This window comes from Chlorocebus sabaeus, chromosome 17 (assembly GCF_047675955.1).
Source record: "Chlorocebus sabaeus isolate Y175 chromosome 17, mChlSab1.0.hap1, whole genome shotgun sequence".
Classification (NCBI taxonomy): Eukaryota; Metazoa; Chordata; class Mammalia; order Primates; family Cercopithecidae; genus Chlorocebus; species Chlorocebus sabaeus.
The window spans coordinates 73,072,317-73,088,850 of NC_132920.1; the positions used below are offsets into that span (position 1 = coordinate 73,072,317).

Below are 16,534 nucleotides of genomic sequence, written 5' to 3' on the forward strand. Positions count from 1 at the left end.
CCTGTTGTCCTAACTGCTTAATAAAGATACACACAGACATCTCATCATAAAACTCCAGAATACCAAAGACAAAAGTCCTAAAATCAGAGAAAAATTGAGGCAGGAGAATAGCAGAGGAAGTCAGGGACAAAGGGAACCCTTTGATGTCGGCTGGCTTAAATGATAGCAAAAACGAAACGTGTAAGAGTGACATGTAAGCAGAAGCAGAACATACGAAATAAGGGAGTAAGCAGTGAGTTAAAACATACAGGATAAAAAAATAAGTCACGAGGACTTGCAGTAGGAATTTGGTCACAAAAAATGAAAGTAAAGATGAGTAGCCGGGCGCAGTGGCTCACATCTGTAATCCTAACACTTTGGGGGGCCGAGGTGGGTGGATCGTTTGAGGTCAGGAGTTCAAGATTAGCCTGACCAACATAGTGAAACTCCATCTCTACTAAAAATGCAAAAATTACCTAGGGGTGGTGGGGCACGCCTGTAATCCCCGCTATTCAGGAGGCTGAAGCAGGAGAATCACTTGAACCTGGGAGGCAGAGTTTGTGGTGAGCCGAGATCACGCCACTGCACTCCAGTCTAGGTGACAGAGTGAGACCCTGTCTCAGAAAAAAAAAAAAAAAGAGTAAGGTTAAGCAAGGATGAGCAATTCGCTTACAAGAAATAAAGTTAGGGTAAGCAAGTGAGGAAAAAACAGGCCATGAAGTATAACAAACCAGGCTGATCTCATCTCAGAAGTCAGTCAGCTCTCCCCTTTCCAAGAGTGCTTAATAAGCTTTTGCTGCTTTGCTTTACTATCTGTGTGTGTCTCGTCCAAGTCTTTGTTCAAGACACCAAGTGCCAGGTCAGGCATGGTGACTCACGTCTGTAATCCCAGCACTTTGGGAGGCCGAGGCAGGCAGAACACTGGAGGTCAGGAATTCGAGACCAGCCTGCCCAACATGGTGAAACCCCGTCTCTACCAAAAATATGAAAATTAGCCAGGCGTGGTGGCACGGGCCTGTAGTACCAGTCAATCAGGAGGCTGAGGCAGGAGAATCACTGGAGCCTGGGAGGTGGAGGTTGCGGTGAGCCAGGATTGGGCCACTGCACTCCAGTCTGGGTGACAGAGTGAGACTCCATCTCAAAAACGAACAAACAAAACAAGACACCAGGAACCTGGAATTGCGTGGCACTACCCAGTAACAAAATGTTAGATTAATAATGCTCTCTGTATTTTCACTGTTTTTTTTTTACACTTTTAACGTGAACATCAGATTTTTTCACATTGAACACATATTTCTTTTTTCTTTTTTTTTTTTTTAGACAGAGTTTGACTCTTGTTGCCCAGGCTGGGGTGCAATGGCATGATCTTGGCTCACCCGCAACCTCCGCCTCCCAGGTTCAAGCGATTCTCCTGCCTCAGCCTCCCAAGTAGCTGGGATTACAGGCATCTGCCACCACGCCTGGCAAAATAAAAAATAAAAAAAAAAATTAAAAGTAATATGTGTTCAGGCCACTGCACCTGGCAAAATGAATAAATTTTAAAATAATATGTGTTCAGGCCGTGCACGGTGGCTCACGCCTGTAATCCCAGCACTTTGGGAGGACGAGGCAGGCGGATCACCTGAGGTTAGGAGTTCGAGACCAGCCTGACCAACATAGAGAAACCCAGTCTCTATTAAAAATACAAAATTAGCCAGACGTGGTGGCGGGCGCCTATAATCCCAGCTACTCGGGAGGCTGAGGCAGGAGAAGCTCTTGAACCCAGGAGGCGGAGGTTTCAGTGAACCGAGATCATGTCATTGCACTCTAGCCTGGACAATAAGAGGCAAATTCTGTCTCAAAAAAAAAAAAAATTGTTTCCATTTTTATCGAAGTCAAATATACATGTACTGTATGGAAGCAAATGGTTCTACAAGAGTTATTTATTTTTGGTTTTATTTTTTATTTCTATTTCCCTTCCAGAAATCTTGGACTACACAAAGCTTATTTAAAAAGTAGTCTGTTGCCAGAAAAGATGGTAGCCTAGTCTTGGTATTCTTATGGAGAACTTAGAAAACCTGAAGAGGCCGGGCGCGATGGCTCAAGCCTGTAATCCCAGCACTTTGGGAGGCCGAGACAGGCGGATCACGAGGTCAGGAGATCGAGACTATCCTGGCTAATACGGTGAAACCCCGTCTCTACTAAAAACTACAAAAAAACTAGCCGGGCGAGGTGCGGGCACCTGTAGTCCCAGCTACTCGGGAGGCTGAGGCAGGAGAATGGCGTGAACCCGGGAGGCAGAGCTTGCAGTGAGCTGAGATCCGGCCACTGCACTCCAGCCTGGGCCACAGAGCGAGACTCCGTCTCAAAAAAAAAAAGAAAAGAAAAGAAAAGAAAAGAAAACCTGAAGAGTACTTGTACCCAAATTGGATTGTGTTTTAATGGACAATGGCTGTATTTTCCCCATGTCAAAAGAATCCTAATGAAAGCAGCTGTTTTATAAGTTCCTAGGGGTCTAGTTGTCCAGAATCCCCAAGGATAAGATGCTCCCTATAAGAGTAGAACCTTAACCTCACTCAGTGACATTGTAGGAGCCTCTAGCTGTGGAATTTCTTAGGAACTCAAACTTTCAAAAGCATCTAGAGAGTCAAAGCTGGGGGGAAAAGAGCACATAGAAATAATAAAATTTTTAGGCCGGGCGCAGTGGCTCACGCCTGTAATCCTAGCACTTTGGAAGGCCGAGGCAGTTGGATCACAAGATCAAGCGTTCAAGACCAGCCTGGCCAATATAGTGAAACTCCATCTCTACTGAAAAGACAAAAAATTAGCCAGCATGGTGGCAGGCGCCTGTAATCCCAGCTATTTGGGAGGCTAAGGCAAGAGAATCGCTTGAACCCGGGAGGCGGAGGTTGCAGTGAGCCAAGATCACGCCACTGCATTCCAGCCTGCGTGACAGAGCAAGACGCCATCTCAAAAATAATAATAATAAATTTTTTTATCATTTTTAATTAATTAATTAATTTTGAGATGTAGTTTCACTCTTGTTGCCCAGGCTGGAGTGCAATGGCACGATTTCAGCTCACTGCAACCTCTGCCTCCCAGGTTAAAGCAATTCTCCTGCCTCAGCCTTCCTGAGTAGCTGGGATTACAGGCCTGTGCCACCACGTCCAGCCAATTTTGTATTTTTAGTAGAGATGGGGTTTCTCCATGTTGATCACGCTGGTCTTGAACTCCTGATATCAGGTGATCTGCCCGCCTTAGCCTCCCAGTGTGCTGGAATTACAGGCATGGGCCACGGCACCTGGCCACAAAATTTATTTTTTATATTCTACTAATAAATGCTGTTGTACTTGGGCATGATCCATCATATAACTGTCATTTTTTGGTTTTATTCTGTTTTGGTTTGGTTTTTGCCAACTGTATTCATATTTACAAAAAAATAAATCATTTTATTTTTTAAAAAAGTAGTCCTGAACCCTTCTACTCTTCATTTTCCACTCCCAAGATGTAACCTTTTCATCTTTTAGCCATTAATAACTTGCTTATACTGCAATTTCTTGGTTTTAAAAATTTGACATCTACTGACTTCCCACTATGAGAGATTAATTCAGTTTTTGCATACCTGCGACAGTTGGGCCGTCAGGGTTGTCCTGTGGCCCCCCAACTCCTGAAGTTCACATCTATGTAGTAAATAATTTAACTTAACCCAAAGAAAAGTCTCACCTTTGCCCTTGGCTTCTGAAAGGTAATGGCTAAACTCTTGGAATGTACCAGAAAGTATAAAAATGTGATTTATGGTGGGGTCTTTGGGTCATGGTATCAGCTTATACTTCTTGCCCTCCAGAGGAGCTGGAGACTAAAGTTAGACATATAGCCAGCCAACCATGAGCAGCAGTAAGAACTCTGGACATAGCTCAGGTGGACACCCCTGGCTGGCAATATTCTGTGTGTATTGGTACACATTGATGCCAAGAGAATAACACGTCCATGACTCCACCAAAAGACAACGGAAAGTGCTATGGTTGGTACTCTCCTAAACTCTGCCTTACACACTTCTTTGGCTGATTTAAACTTGCATGCTTACCATATAATAAACTGCAACCATGAGCATAGTGGTTTCAGTGAATTCTGTGCGTCTTTCATCAAACCTCAGGGCGGTTTTAGGAATCCCTTGAAATTGCAATTGTTGACAGAAATGAGGGTGGTCTTATGGGAACTGTTTTCCCCCTAACTGTATCGCTGGCACCTGAGACAACAAAAACACCCTTGAGCGATTCCTCTCCCCTTGGGTATGAGTGGGACCTCTGACTTGCTTCTAATCAATAGAACACAGTACAGACAATGGATGTCCATAATTATGTATATGTAATTGTGTTAAACAAGTTTGCGGCACTCCTCTTGCTGGAGTACCTCCCTTGCTGGCCTTGAAGAATCGAGCTACTGTTGTGGGCTGCCTGTGTTGGGAGTCTCACATGGCAAGGAACTGAAGACAGCTTCTACGAACTGAGGGCAACCTCTGGTTGACAGCAAGAAACTGAGGCCCTCAGTCCTACAAATGTAAGAAACTAAATTCTGCCAACAAAAATGGATCCTTCTCCAGTCAAGCCTCAGATGAGGCTACAGCGCTGGCTGACATCTTAATGATAGCCTTGAGAGACTCTGAGCAGAGCCACACCCAGAACTTGGCCCATTGAAAATGTGAGATAATAAATATGTGTTGTTTTAAGCCTCTAAGGTTGCGGTTGTTACACAGGAAACTAATGTAATCCCCCTACCACTATCACCATACAAGCAATAAGCCTGTTGTCCTATCCTAACCACAGAGTGGGTAATCATAATTTCTTTTTTTCTTTTCACATTAAAAAATTTAAAAAAATTTTTTTAAAGTCAGACAACAGTCCATACCTTCAATAAGATTAATAGTCAATAGTTACATTATGAGGACTTTGTCAATACTTACAGCTGAGCAATATTCTCATATCAGACTTTTCTTTCACGCATTCATTTTTTTTACAGAGTTAATCATTGCTTAGATTGGCTGGGCGAGGTGGCTCATGCCTGTAATCCCAGCACTTTGGGAAGTTGAGATGGGTGGATCACCTGAGGTCAGGAGTTGGAGACCAAGCTGACAACATGGTGAAACTCCGTCTCTACTAAAAATACAAAAAAAATTAGCCAGGAGTGGTGGTGTACAACTGTAGTCCCAGCTACTTGGGAGGCTGGGGCAGGAGAATTGCTTGAATCCAGAAGTGGGAGATTACAGTGAGCCAAGATCATGCCACTGCACTCCAGCCTGGGCGACAGAGCGAGACTCTGTCTCCAAAAAAAAAAAAAAAAAAAATTGCTTAGATTATTTTATTTGCATAGTGTTCTATTTATCATTAATTGTCCCCAAAACTCTTCAAATGTCTAATGTTTCTTTTAGTATGTTCAAACGCAATAGGTTGTTAAACAAGATGTATAAAGCAAAAACTATAACAAATTCAACTCCAATTTATTCTCAAAGGCTTGAATAAGAAAAAAATATCAACTCCATTAAAATTTTAAAATCTTTACAATAAACAAAACAATACAAAACAAAAAACCTTATTTACTAAAAGACACCAAAAAAGGTGCAGACAACCCACATGCAGAAGTGATTTGTTACACAGACAACAAATGAAAGATAAGTACCCCAAATATATTAAGAACTTCTACAAAACAATGAGAAGAAGAATACTAGCCAACAAGAAAATGTGCAAAATATATGAACAGGAAAAATTTAACAAACAGCAGTTGCCTGTAGGCTGAATGCTACCTAAAAATAAAAAAAAAGTGTTACTGAAAGTAAAAATAAATAGATAACAGAAAATAAATTAGGTTTTACATTTAGTCACATATATTAAAATAAAGTATCTTATGTTTTCTTATAAGATTATGTATTTCGGCCTGGCGAAGGGGCTCACACCGGTAATCCCAGCACTTTGGGAGGCCAAGGCAGGTGGATCACGAGGTCAGGAGATCGAGATCATCCTGGCTAACAAGGTGAAACCCAGTCTCTACTAAAAACACTAAAAAAAATTAGCCGGGTGTGGTGGCAGGCACCAATAGTCCCAGCTACTCGGGAGGCTGAGGCAGGAGAATTACTTGAACCCGTGAAGCAGAGGAATGGTGAGAATGAGAGAGAATGGTGTGAACCCAGGAGGCAGAGCTTGCAGTGAGCCACGATCATGCCACTGGACTCCAGCCTGGGCAACAGAGTGAGACTCCATCTCAAAAAAAAAAAAAAAAAAAAAAGATTATGTATTTCCTGGCCAGGCACGGTGGAGAGCTGTTTTTCAGTAAGTACTTGATGAATTTAATTAAGGCAATATGTACTTTATCTTTTTTTATTCCAATCTGAAAATGTCATTTATTTATTTGCCTGCATGATAAAGCAAGCATGGTAATGTTTTTAGATTTCAAATACTCCTTTTGCTTCTTATTCCGTGAGTAATCTTTTTCCTAGGATAGTCAATCCTTTATACTGATTAGAGTTTATTACAACAAACTGAAAACTGAATAACTATTTACATTCATTTTAGTCAATTATTGCTGTGACAAATTTCAAACATTCCAATTATTACAGTCACTCTAATTTTTTATTTTGCTTTTTTAAAAATTGTTTTAATAATTTCCTATTTTTTTCTTATTTATTTATTTATTTTTTGAGAGGGAGTCTCGCTGTGTCACCCAGGATGCACTACAGTGGTGCCACCTTGACTCACTACAAACTCCACCTCCTGAGTTCAAGTGATTCTCATGTCTCAGCCTCCCAAGTAGCTGGGATTACAGGCATGCAACACCATGCCCAGATAATTTTTATATTTTTAGTAGAGATGGAGTTTCACCATGTTGGTCAGGCTGGCCTCAAACTCCTGACCTCAAGTGGCCTTGGCCTCCAAAGTGCTAGGATTACAGGTGTAAGCCACAGCGCCTGGCCTCTTTTTAAATTTTTCTTGTATTCTCCAGGATTTAGGGTCACTCTAAAAATACAATCTCTTTCTAAAAATACAATTTCAAAATTCACCAAAAACTGGAAACTCATTGTTTCTTTCATATTCAATTTGCTTTGACAGAAATTCTTTACTACTTGTGTCAATTAAGTTGCTAGAGAATAGATTGAATCCAGGAATAAAAAAATTCTTAAGTTTTTCTGTCCTGAGGCACTGAAGAAAGTATGTCACGCAGTTATCAAAGCAGAGGCCCAGGTCTTTGGGGTCCCACTGACTGTCTTGAGGGTTGTCGGCACATAGGTGAAAGAAGGCAGTTTTCACATGATAAGAAGAGAATTTATCCAGATGTTTTTTGTCTTTAAACTTTTCTTTCAGCTGTTCTAAAAGGTATTTCATTAGTTTTAAACAATTTTTTCTGTTGAATAAAAAAGGAAAACAGTTATTTTTACTTATTTACATTCAACAAAGGATTTTAGGCATCTCATAGCAAAAACATAAACAACAAAGATATATAATAACATAAATATAGGCTGGGCGTGGTGACACACCCTGTAATCCCAGCACTTTGGGAGGCTGAGGCAGGGGGATCACCTAAGGTCAGGAATATGAGACCAGCCTGACTAATATGGTGAAACCCCTTTTCTACTAAAAATACAAAATTAGCTGGGCTTGGTGGTGCACGCCTGTAATCCCAGCTACTCTGGAGGCTGAGGCATGAGAATCGCTTGAAGCCAGGACGGGGAGGTTGCAGTGAGCCAAGATCCCATCATTGCACTCTAGCCCGGGCAACAAAGAGCGAAACTCCGTTTCAAAAAAAAAAAAAACAAAGGCCGGGCACGGTGGCTCCGGCCTGTCATCCCAGTACTTCGGGAGGCCGAGGCGAGCGGATTAGCCGGGCGTGGTGGCGGGTGCCTGTGGTCCCAGATACTCGGGAGGCTGAGGCAGGAGAATGGCGTGAACCCGGGAGGCCGAGCTTGCAGTGAGCTGAGATCCGGCCACTGCACTCCAGCCTGGGCGACAGAGCGAGACTCTGTAACACCACCACCACCACCAACAACAAAAAAAGCCGGGCGTGGTGGCTCATGCCTGTAATCCCAGCACTTTGGGAGGCCTAGGCGGGCAGATCACGAGGTCAAGAGTTTGAGATCAGCCTGGCCAATATGGTGAAACCCCATCTCTACTAAAAATACAAAAATTAGCCAGGCATGGTGGCGTGCACCTATCATCCCAGCTACTCGGGAGGCTGAGGCAGGAGAATTGCTTGAACCCAGGAGGCGGAGGTTGCAGTGAGCTGAGATCGTGCCACTGCACTCCAGCCTGGGCAACAAGTAAGACTCCATCTCAAAAATAAAATAATAAAATAAAATAAATAACATAAATATAATAACAGTCACACTAAAATCTGATTATGTTTTCAAATATATGGTTTGAAGTTTCAAAAACACATTTCTTCCCTCCCTTACCCATTCTTAGCTTAAATATATTCTATCAATTTCTTCGACTGTATAAAGCTAACAGATATTTATACTATTTTTTTTTTTTTTTTGAGACACGGTCTAACTGTGTCACCCAGGCTGGGGTGCAGTGATGCAATCTCGGCTCACTGCAACCTCTGACCCTCACCTTACCCACCTCAAGCGATCCAAAATCTTGTTTTGTTATAAAATTATTTTACTTTATTGAACTGCAAAATTAATATTTTTCTTTTTTAAAATCCACTGATTATATCACAGAATTATTTATATTATTAAGCATACCATAGATAATCTGCTGTTTCGTCTAGTTATTCAGTAGTTGATAAAATGTACTATTTATGAAACTAGCCTTATCAACAATTTTTTTTTTTTTTTTTTTGAGACAGAGTCTCGCTCTGTTGCCCAGACTGGAGCGCAGTGGCATGATCTCAGCTCACCACAACTTCTGCCTACTGGGTTCAAGCAATTCTCATGCCTCAAACTCCTAAGTAGCTGGGATTACAGGCACATGCCACCTCACCCGGCTAATTTTTGCATTCTTGTAGAGACAGGGTTTCACCATCTTGGCCAGGCTGGTGTTAAACTCCTGACCTCAGGTGATCTACCTGCCTCAGCCTCCCAAAGTGCTGGGATTACAGGCATGAGCCACTGTGCCTGGCCAACAATATATTTTTCTTAATGCTTGCTTCAAAGCCTGCATATGAGATCTTAAAGAACCTCTGTGCCTGCATGTTGGGCATTTTTGTTTTGATTTTTTAACTTTTGTGATCTGTATACTGGCCAACTTTATTTATTTATTTAAGATGGAGTCTTGCTCTGTTGCCCAGGCTAGAGTGCAGTGGTACGATCTCAGCTCACTGCAACCTCTGTCTCCCAGGTTCAAGTGATTCTCTTACCTCAGTCTCCTGAGTAGTGGGGATTACAGGTACGCACCACTGCACCTAGCTAATTTTCGTATTTTTAGTAGAGACGGGATTTTGCAATGTAGGCCAGGCTGGTCTCGAATTCCTGACCTCAGGTGATCTACCTGCCTCAGCCTCCCAAAGTGCTGGGATTACAGGTGTGAGCCACCACGCCTGGCCAATACTGGCCAACTTTAGAAACTCAAATGAACAATTCCTTTTCAATCTTAGTTATTTATGGTGTGTATGCCATCACACACAAAAAAATGGTAGGGTGCAGTGTCTCATCCCTGTAATCCCAAGACTTTGGGAGGCCAAGGCGGGAAGATTACTTGAACCCAGGAGTTGGTGGCCAGCCTGCCTGGGCAACGAAGGGAGACCACCATCTCTACCAATAAAAAAACCTTTTTTTTTGAGACAGGGTGTCACTATGTCACCCAGGTTGCAGTACAGTGGCACGATCATGGCTCACTGCAGCCTTGGTTTTCTGGGCTGAAGCGATTCTCCCACCTCAGCCTTCCAAGTAGCTGGGACCACAGGCACCAGTCACCATGCCTGGCTAATTTTAAAATTTTTTATGGAGGTGGGGTCTCACCATGTTGCTAGGCTGGCATTACAGGTGTGAGCCAACAGGCCCTCTACAAAACTTTTTTTAAAATTAGCCGAGCATGGTGGCTGAGACTACTACCTGTAGTCTCAGCTACTTGGGGGGCTGAGGTAGGATGATTGCTCGAGCCTAGGAGATCGAGGCTGAGCCATGATTGTGCCACTGCACTCCAGTCTGGGTGACAGAGTGAAAGTCTATCCCAGGAAAAAAAAAAAAAAAAAAATTACTCACGTAGTGTTGTTTTCAGTTTGGCCAGTCAATCCCTAGCCGTCAACACAACCCAACTATCCCAAAGCAAGCCCAGTATCCAGTAAGAGCGATCCTTTGGCCTCCTCCAATTATATGGCATTAATATCCATTACTTTTAAACAAGCAGAATACTAAGACCCATGGAATTGTCATACCTAGTGTTCATACCCTCTCACTCTGTCCTACTGATACATCTTTACAAAAACACATTCATCTGATCCAGGGTTCAGAACTACTATTCCCTGGCCTTGCTTTCTAACAACATCCCTTCCTTGGCCCTTTGGATCTAGCTTCTCTGGTTTCATACTGACACTGCCCAGCTCAACCCAATCCTGCCCTGCCCCCTAGACCCAACCCAGCTCAGGTCTTCAGGTTTGAGGTATGGAGTTAACAAATAATTAAGCATACCATAGATAACCTGTCATTTAACAAAATAAGGCTGTTACCTGCAACATTTCATTTCTTTGTTTTCACAGCACGTTTTAGATTTTCCATGATTGCTCAAAATTTCCTTTTCAATGTGAGAGAAGGATAGCCGCCATGTTTCCTCTTAATTTCAAAAAGAAAAACAGAAAAGCACTTTACCCAAAGCATCCATATCTAAACAATATTTAAGTGATTTCCCTCATGAAAATAGTTTGGGGCTGGGCATGGTGGCTTACGCCTGTAATCCCAGCACTTTGGGAGGCCGAGGAGGCTGAGGTCGGGAGTTCGAGACCAGCCTGATCAACATGGAAAAACCCCATCTCTACTAAAAATACAAAAAAAATTATCCAGGCATGGTGGTGCGTGCCTATAATCCCAGCTACTTGGGAGGCTGAGGAAGGAGAACTGCTTGAACCTGGGAGGCGGAGGCTGCAGTGAGCCAAGATCGCACCATTGCGCTCCAGCCTGTGCACTCCAGCCTGGGCAACAAACGCAAAACTCCATCAAAAAAAAAAAAAAAAAAAAAAAAAAAGTAAAAGAAAATATTCTGAAAAAATCCTAGGAGTGAATCAAAAGAAGTGAACAGATAAATAATTACATATAAAAATAAGTACACTAAGACAAAAAATGGGCCTAACTTTAAAAAAAAGGAAGTCACAATTTAATATAGTTAGCAATAGTAAGATGTATTACCTTTTATATATTGCTAAATTCCCTTTGTTAAATATTTTGTTTTAATAATAATTTGAATCAATTTATTCACTTTTTCTGTACCATCCTTACAGGTTTTAGTATTAATACAAAATGAATTGAGGATCATTTCCCTTCTTCTTATTTATGAGAGTTTGTGTAAATATAGAATGATTTTGGCTGGGCATGGTGGCTCACGCCTGTAATCCCAGCACTTTGGGAGGCTGAGGCGGGCGGATCACGAGGTTGGGAGATCGAGACCATCCTGGCTAACAAGGTGAAACCCCACCTCTACTAAAAATACGAAAAATTAGCCGGGCATGGTGGCGGGTGCCTGTAATCCCAGCTACTTGGGAGGCTGAGGCAGGAGAATGGCGAACCCGGGAGGCAGAGTTTGCAGTGAGCTGAGATCGTGCCACTGCACTCCAGTCTGGGTGACAGAGCAAGACTCCGTCTCCAAAAAGAAAAAAAAAAGATTTCTCCCCGAGTCTTACCATGGCTAGCTCTTTTATGCTCTGAACATCCTGTTACTTAGTGGTTTTATACTAGTAATGTAAAAGTGGTTTATAATCTGCAGGATTTTCCAGAAAAATCAATCAATATAATCTGTCACATTAATAGACCAGAGGAGAAACACGTGATTGTCTCGATAGATGAAGAAAATGAAGCTACTAAAATCCTATAGTCATTCATCATTAAAAAAACTCCTCTTAGCAATTTAAGTCTAGAGGGACACTTGATTCAATAAAAGGTAGATTTTAGAAAACTATAGCAACAATTATTATGTGAGGTAAAAAGTTGGAGAGAGAAATCAGAAAAAAAGGCAAAACCTCTGCTATCTCTATTTCTGTTCAACATGCACTGGTTGTCATAGCAAGCACAGTAAGGGAAGGAAAAACAGGGTTGCACACTAGAAAGGGAGAAACAAAGCCATCATTATTAATAGATGATGTAATTGCATATATAGGAAATACAAAAGAGTCTACAATGCTGGGCATGGTGGCTCACACCTATAATTCCAGCACTTCAGGAGGCCGAGACAGGAGACCAGCCTGGCCAACATGGTGAAACACCGTATCTACTAAAAATACAAAGATTAGCCGGTGTGGTGGCGTGTGCCTACACATACCACATGTATGTATGTATTTGTATACAGTCCCAGCTACTTGGGAGGCTGAGGCAGGAGAATCCCTTGAACCCGGAATGCCGAGGTTGCAGTGAGTAAAGATCATGCCACTGCACTCCAGCCTGGGCAACAGAGCGAGACTCCATCTCAAAAAAGAAAGAAAAAGAAAAAAGAAAAAAAAATCTATAAATAAATTCACCAAATCAATTAAGAGTTACCAAGATTGTGGATATGAAAATCAAAGGTATTTTGATACACGACAGTAAACAAAAAATGAAATTTTGAGGGAGATGTTTCTTACAATAGTATAAAAACTAGCAAGTAGGCCGGGTGCAGTGGCTCATGCCTGTAATCCCAGCACTGTGGGAGGCCAAGGTGAGCAGATCACCTGAGGTATGGGGTTCAAGAGCAGCCTGGCAAACATGGCAAAACCCCGTCTCTACTAAAAATACAAAAATTAGCCGGGCATTGTGGCACACAACTGTAATCCCAGCTACTCAGGAGGCTGAGGCAGGGGAATCGCTTGAATCGGGGTGGCGGAGGTTGCTGTGAGCCGAGATCACTCCATTGCACTCCAGCCTGAATGACAGAGTGAAACTCAATTTCAAAAAACAAAAACAAAAAGCACGTAGCAATTACCTTCTAGATCTAACTGCTAATGAAATATGGATGAGGTCAGACGCAGTGGCTCACTCCTGTAATCCCAGCACTTTGGGAGGCCGAGGCGGTGGATCACCTGAGGTCAGGAGTTCGAGATCAGTCAGACCAACATAGTGAAACCCTATCTCTACGAAAAATATGAACATTAGCCGGGCATGGTGGTGCAAGCCTGTAATCCCAGCTACTCTGGAGGCCAAGGCAGGAGAATCACTTGAACCTGGGAGGTGGAGGTTGTAGTTAGCCGAGATCGGGTGATTACACTCCAGCCTGGGCAACAAGAGTGAAACTCCCTCTCAAAAAGAAAAAAAAAAAAAAGAGAAATATAGATGAAAGCAGGACATGCTAAACAACACTTCTAGAATGCACTCTGCAAAATCCTCTCTTTGGGAAACTCTACGGGAAAAATAACCTGTTTCTTCAATGAGTAAATTGAAGTAAATTGAGTACATTTTATTCAATGAATAAAAAAGTTATGAAAGAGGAAGTTGTGAGTTAAAAGAGATTTAAAAGACATATTGGTCAGTCACAATGTATGAACCTTATTTGAATCCTGATCCAAACAGGCAAACTGAACAAAAAAAATGTATGACACTCACAAGACAGGTGGAAATTTTAATACCGAATAGATGTTTGATATTAGGGAATTATTACCTTTTTTTTTTTTTTTCTTTTTTTTGAGACAAGATCTCCCTGTCACCCAGGCTGGAGTGCGTGAACATGGCTCACTGAAACCTCAACTTCCCAGCCTCAAGCAATCTTCCCATGTCAGCCTTTCCAATAGCTGGGACCAGAAGCATACACCATCACAGCTGGCTAATTTTTAGATTTTTTGTAGAGAAGGGGTCTCTCCACCTTGCCCAGGCTGATCTTGAACTCCTGGACTCCAGCAATCCTCCCACCTCCCAAAGTGCTGGAATTACAGGTGTGAGCCACTGTGCCCAGCCAATATAAGAAAATTATTATTTGTGCATTTATTTTTATTTTTGAGATGGAGTCTTGCTCTGTTGCCCAGGCTGGAGTGCAGTGACGCCATCTCAGCTCACTGCAACCTCCGCCTTCTGGGTTCAAGTGATTCTCCTGTCTCAGTCTCCCGAGTAGCTGGGATTACAGGCATGCGCCACCATGCCCGGCTAATTTTGTATTTTTAGTAGAGATGGGGTTTCACCATGTTGGCCGGTCTCGCACTCCTGATCTCGGGTGATCCACCCGCCTTGGCCTCCCAAAGTGCTTGGATTACAGGTATGAGCCACCGCTCCCAGTCATTTATTATTTTTTTAAGACAAGGTTTCCTTTTGTCACCCAGGCTGGAGTGCAGTGGCATGATCTCGGCTCACAGCAGCCTCAACCTCCTAGGTTCAAGTGATTCTCCCACCTCAGCCCCCCAGATAGCTGGGACAACAGATGCATATTACCATACCCAGCTAATTTATTTTGTATTTTTTGAAGAGACGGTTTTGCCACATGGCCCGGGCTTAAACTCCTAGGCTCAAGTGATCCACCCATCTCAGCCTCTCAAAATGTTGGTATTTATTACAGGCATGAGCCACCACTCCCGGCCCAGTCTCCTATGGTACTGGCTTAAAATTTTCATAATAAAAAGTTTTGGCCAGGCGCAGTGGCTCACGCCTGTTATCCCAGCACTTTGGGAGACCGAGGTGAGCAGATCACCTGAGGTCAGGAGTTTGAGAGCAGCCTGGACAACATGGTGAAACCCTATCTCTACTAAAAATACAAAAATTATCCAGGCATGGTGGTGGGCCCTGTAATCCCAGCTACTCAGGAGGCAGAGGCAGGAGAATCGCTTGAATCCTGGAGGCGGAGGGTGCAGTGAGCCGAGATCGCATCACTGCACTCCAGCCTGGGTGACAGAGCAAGACTCCATCTCAAAATAAATAGATAAATACAAAGTTTTAAAATAGATCAATTACCTATGAATAAATTAACAAAAGATATACAAAACCTCTGCAGAGAAAATGCTAATGAGTAAAGCTGGGCAGTATTAGAGGAGATCTAAACAAGTGGATTGGGAAACTCAATATTGTTAACATATCAACTCTCTCCCATGTTTATTTATTTCTTTTTTAATAGAGACAGTGTATTGTTCTGTTACCCAGGCTGGAGTGCAGTGGCAAGATCATAGCTCACGGTCACCTCAAACTCCTGAGCTTCAGTGATTCTCTTGCATAACTAAGACTACAAGCTACAAGTGCACACCACCATACCTGGCGAATTTTTTAAAAAGTTTTTATAGAGATGAAGACTCACAACCCTCTATAAAAACTTTTATAGAGAGTTTTTTTATTTTAAATTTTTTTTTGAGATGGAGTATCTCTCTGTCGAAAGGCTGGAGTGCAATGGCGCGATCTCGGCCCACTGCAACCTCTGCCTTCCGGGTTCAAGCAATTCTCCTGCCTCAGCCTCCCGAGTAGCTAGGACTACAGGTGTGCGCCACCATGCCCAGCTAATTTTCGTATTTTTAGTAGAGATGGGGTTTCACCATGTTGGCCAGGATGGTCTCGATCTCTTGACTTCATAATCCACCCACCTCAGCCTCCCAAAGTGCTGGGATTACAGGTGTGAGTCACCTCGCCTGGGTGGAGTTTTTACAGAGTGTTGTCCAAGATGGTCTTGAACTCCTCAGCTCAAGCAACTCTCCTTCCTCAGCTTTCTGAAGTGCTGGAATGACAGGCATAAGCCATCATTCCTGGCCCCAAATTTATCTATTGATTCAACATTATCTCAATCAAAATTTCAAAAAGTATTTTGTGGAATCTGACAAGCTGATTTCAAAATTTATACGAGTATGCAAAGGATCAAGACTCTCTAAAACACCCTTGGAGAAAAACAAAGCGGCGGAACTTACCCTGAAAGATATTGAGACTAATTATAAAGCTACATTATGTGCAACATGGTACAAAGATAGACAAAGATTTTAACGGGACAGAATAAAGAGTTCAGGGATAGCTACCCAATACGGTTTGCCCTTTGTATCCAAGGGTTTCACACCTGAGAATTCAACCAACCATGGATTGAAACCCACAGATATGGAGGGCCAACTGTATTACATCATTTTATGTAAGGGATTTGAGCATCTGTGGACTTTGGTGTCTGCAGGGTACCCTGGAGCCAATCCTGAGGGTCATCTGTATATGACTGTAAAGAAAGGTGGCATGTACCCTTGATAAAATGCGATAAGGATGGCACTTTGCCTCTGTGACCTTCCTTCCCCAAACCCAATAGCTCTGATATAATCATAAGAAACATAATAAATCTCAAGTAAAGGACATTCTACAAAATACCTAATTAGTACTCCTCAAAACTGTTAAAACCAAAAAACTGTCACAGTCAAGAGTAGCTTAAGGAGACATGACAACTAAATGCAATATGGTATCCTAAATGAGATCTTGCAATAGTAAAAGGACATTAAGAAAAACTAAGGAAATCCGGATAAGGTATAGACCTTTTTT

General features: G+C 42.5%; 1 protein-coding gene across 3 annotated transcripts in view; it reads right to left on the bottom strand.

Moving 5' to 3' along the window:
- Nucleotides 1-2,108: 2,108 nt before the first annotated feature.
- The window catches only part of CGAS (cyclic GMP-AMP synthase), a 33,081-nt gene continuing 18,655 nt past the window's right edge, over nucleotides 2,109-16,534 (bottom strand). For 2 of the 3 annotated variants that reach the window (XM_073006163.1, XM_008013489.3), the window contains 2 exons: nucleotides 10,612-10,714; nucleotides 5,457-7,347 (listed from right to left, as the gene is read on the bottom strand). In XM_073006163.1, the coding sequence (XP_072862264.1) occupies nucleotides 6,996-7,347; nucleotides 10,612-10,714 (455 nt within the window). In that variant the 3' untranslated portion in view covers nucleotides 5,457-6,995. Of the gene's footprint in view, nucleotides 2,321-5,456; nucleotides 7,348-10,611; nucleotides 10,715-16,534 lie in introns of those variants that run through there. The other variant, XM_073006164.1, reaches the window with a different exon arrangement.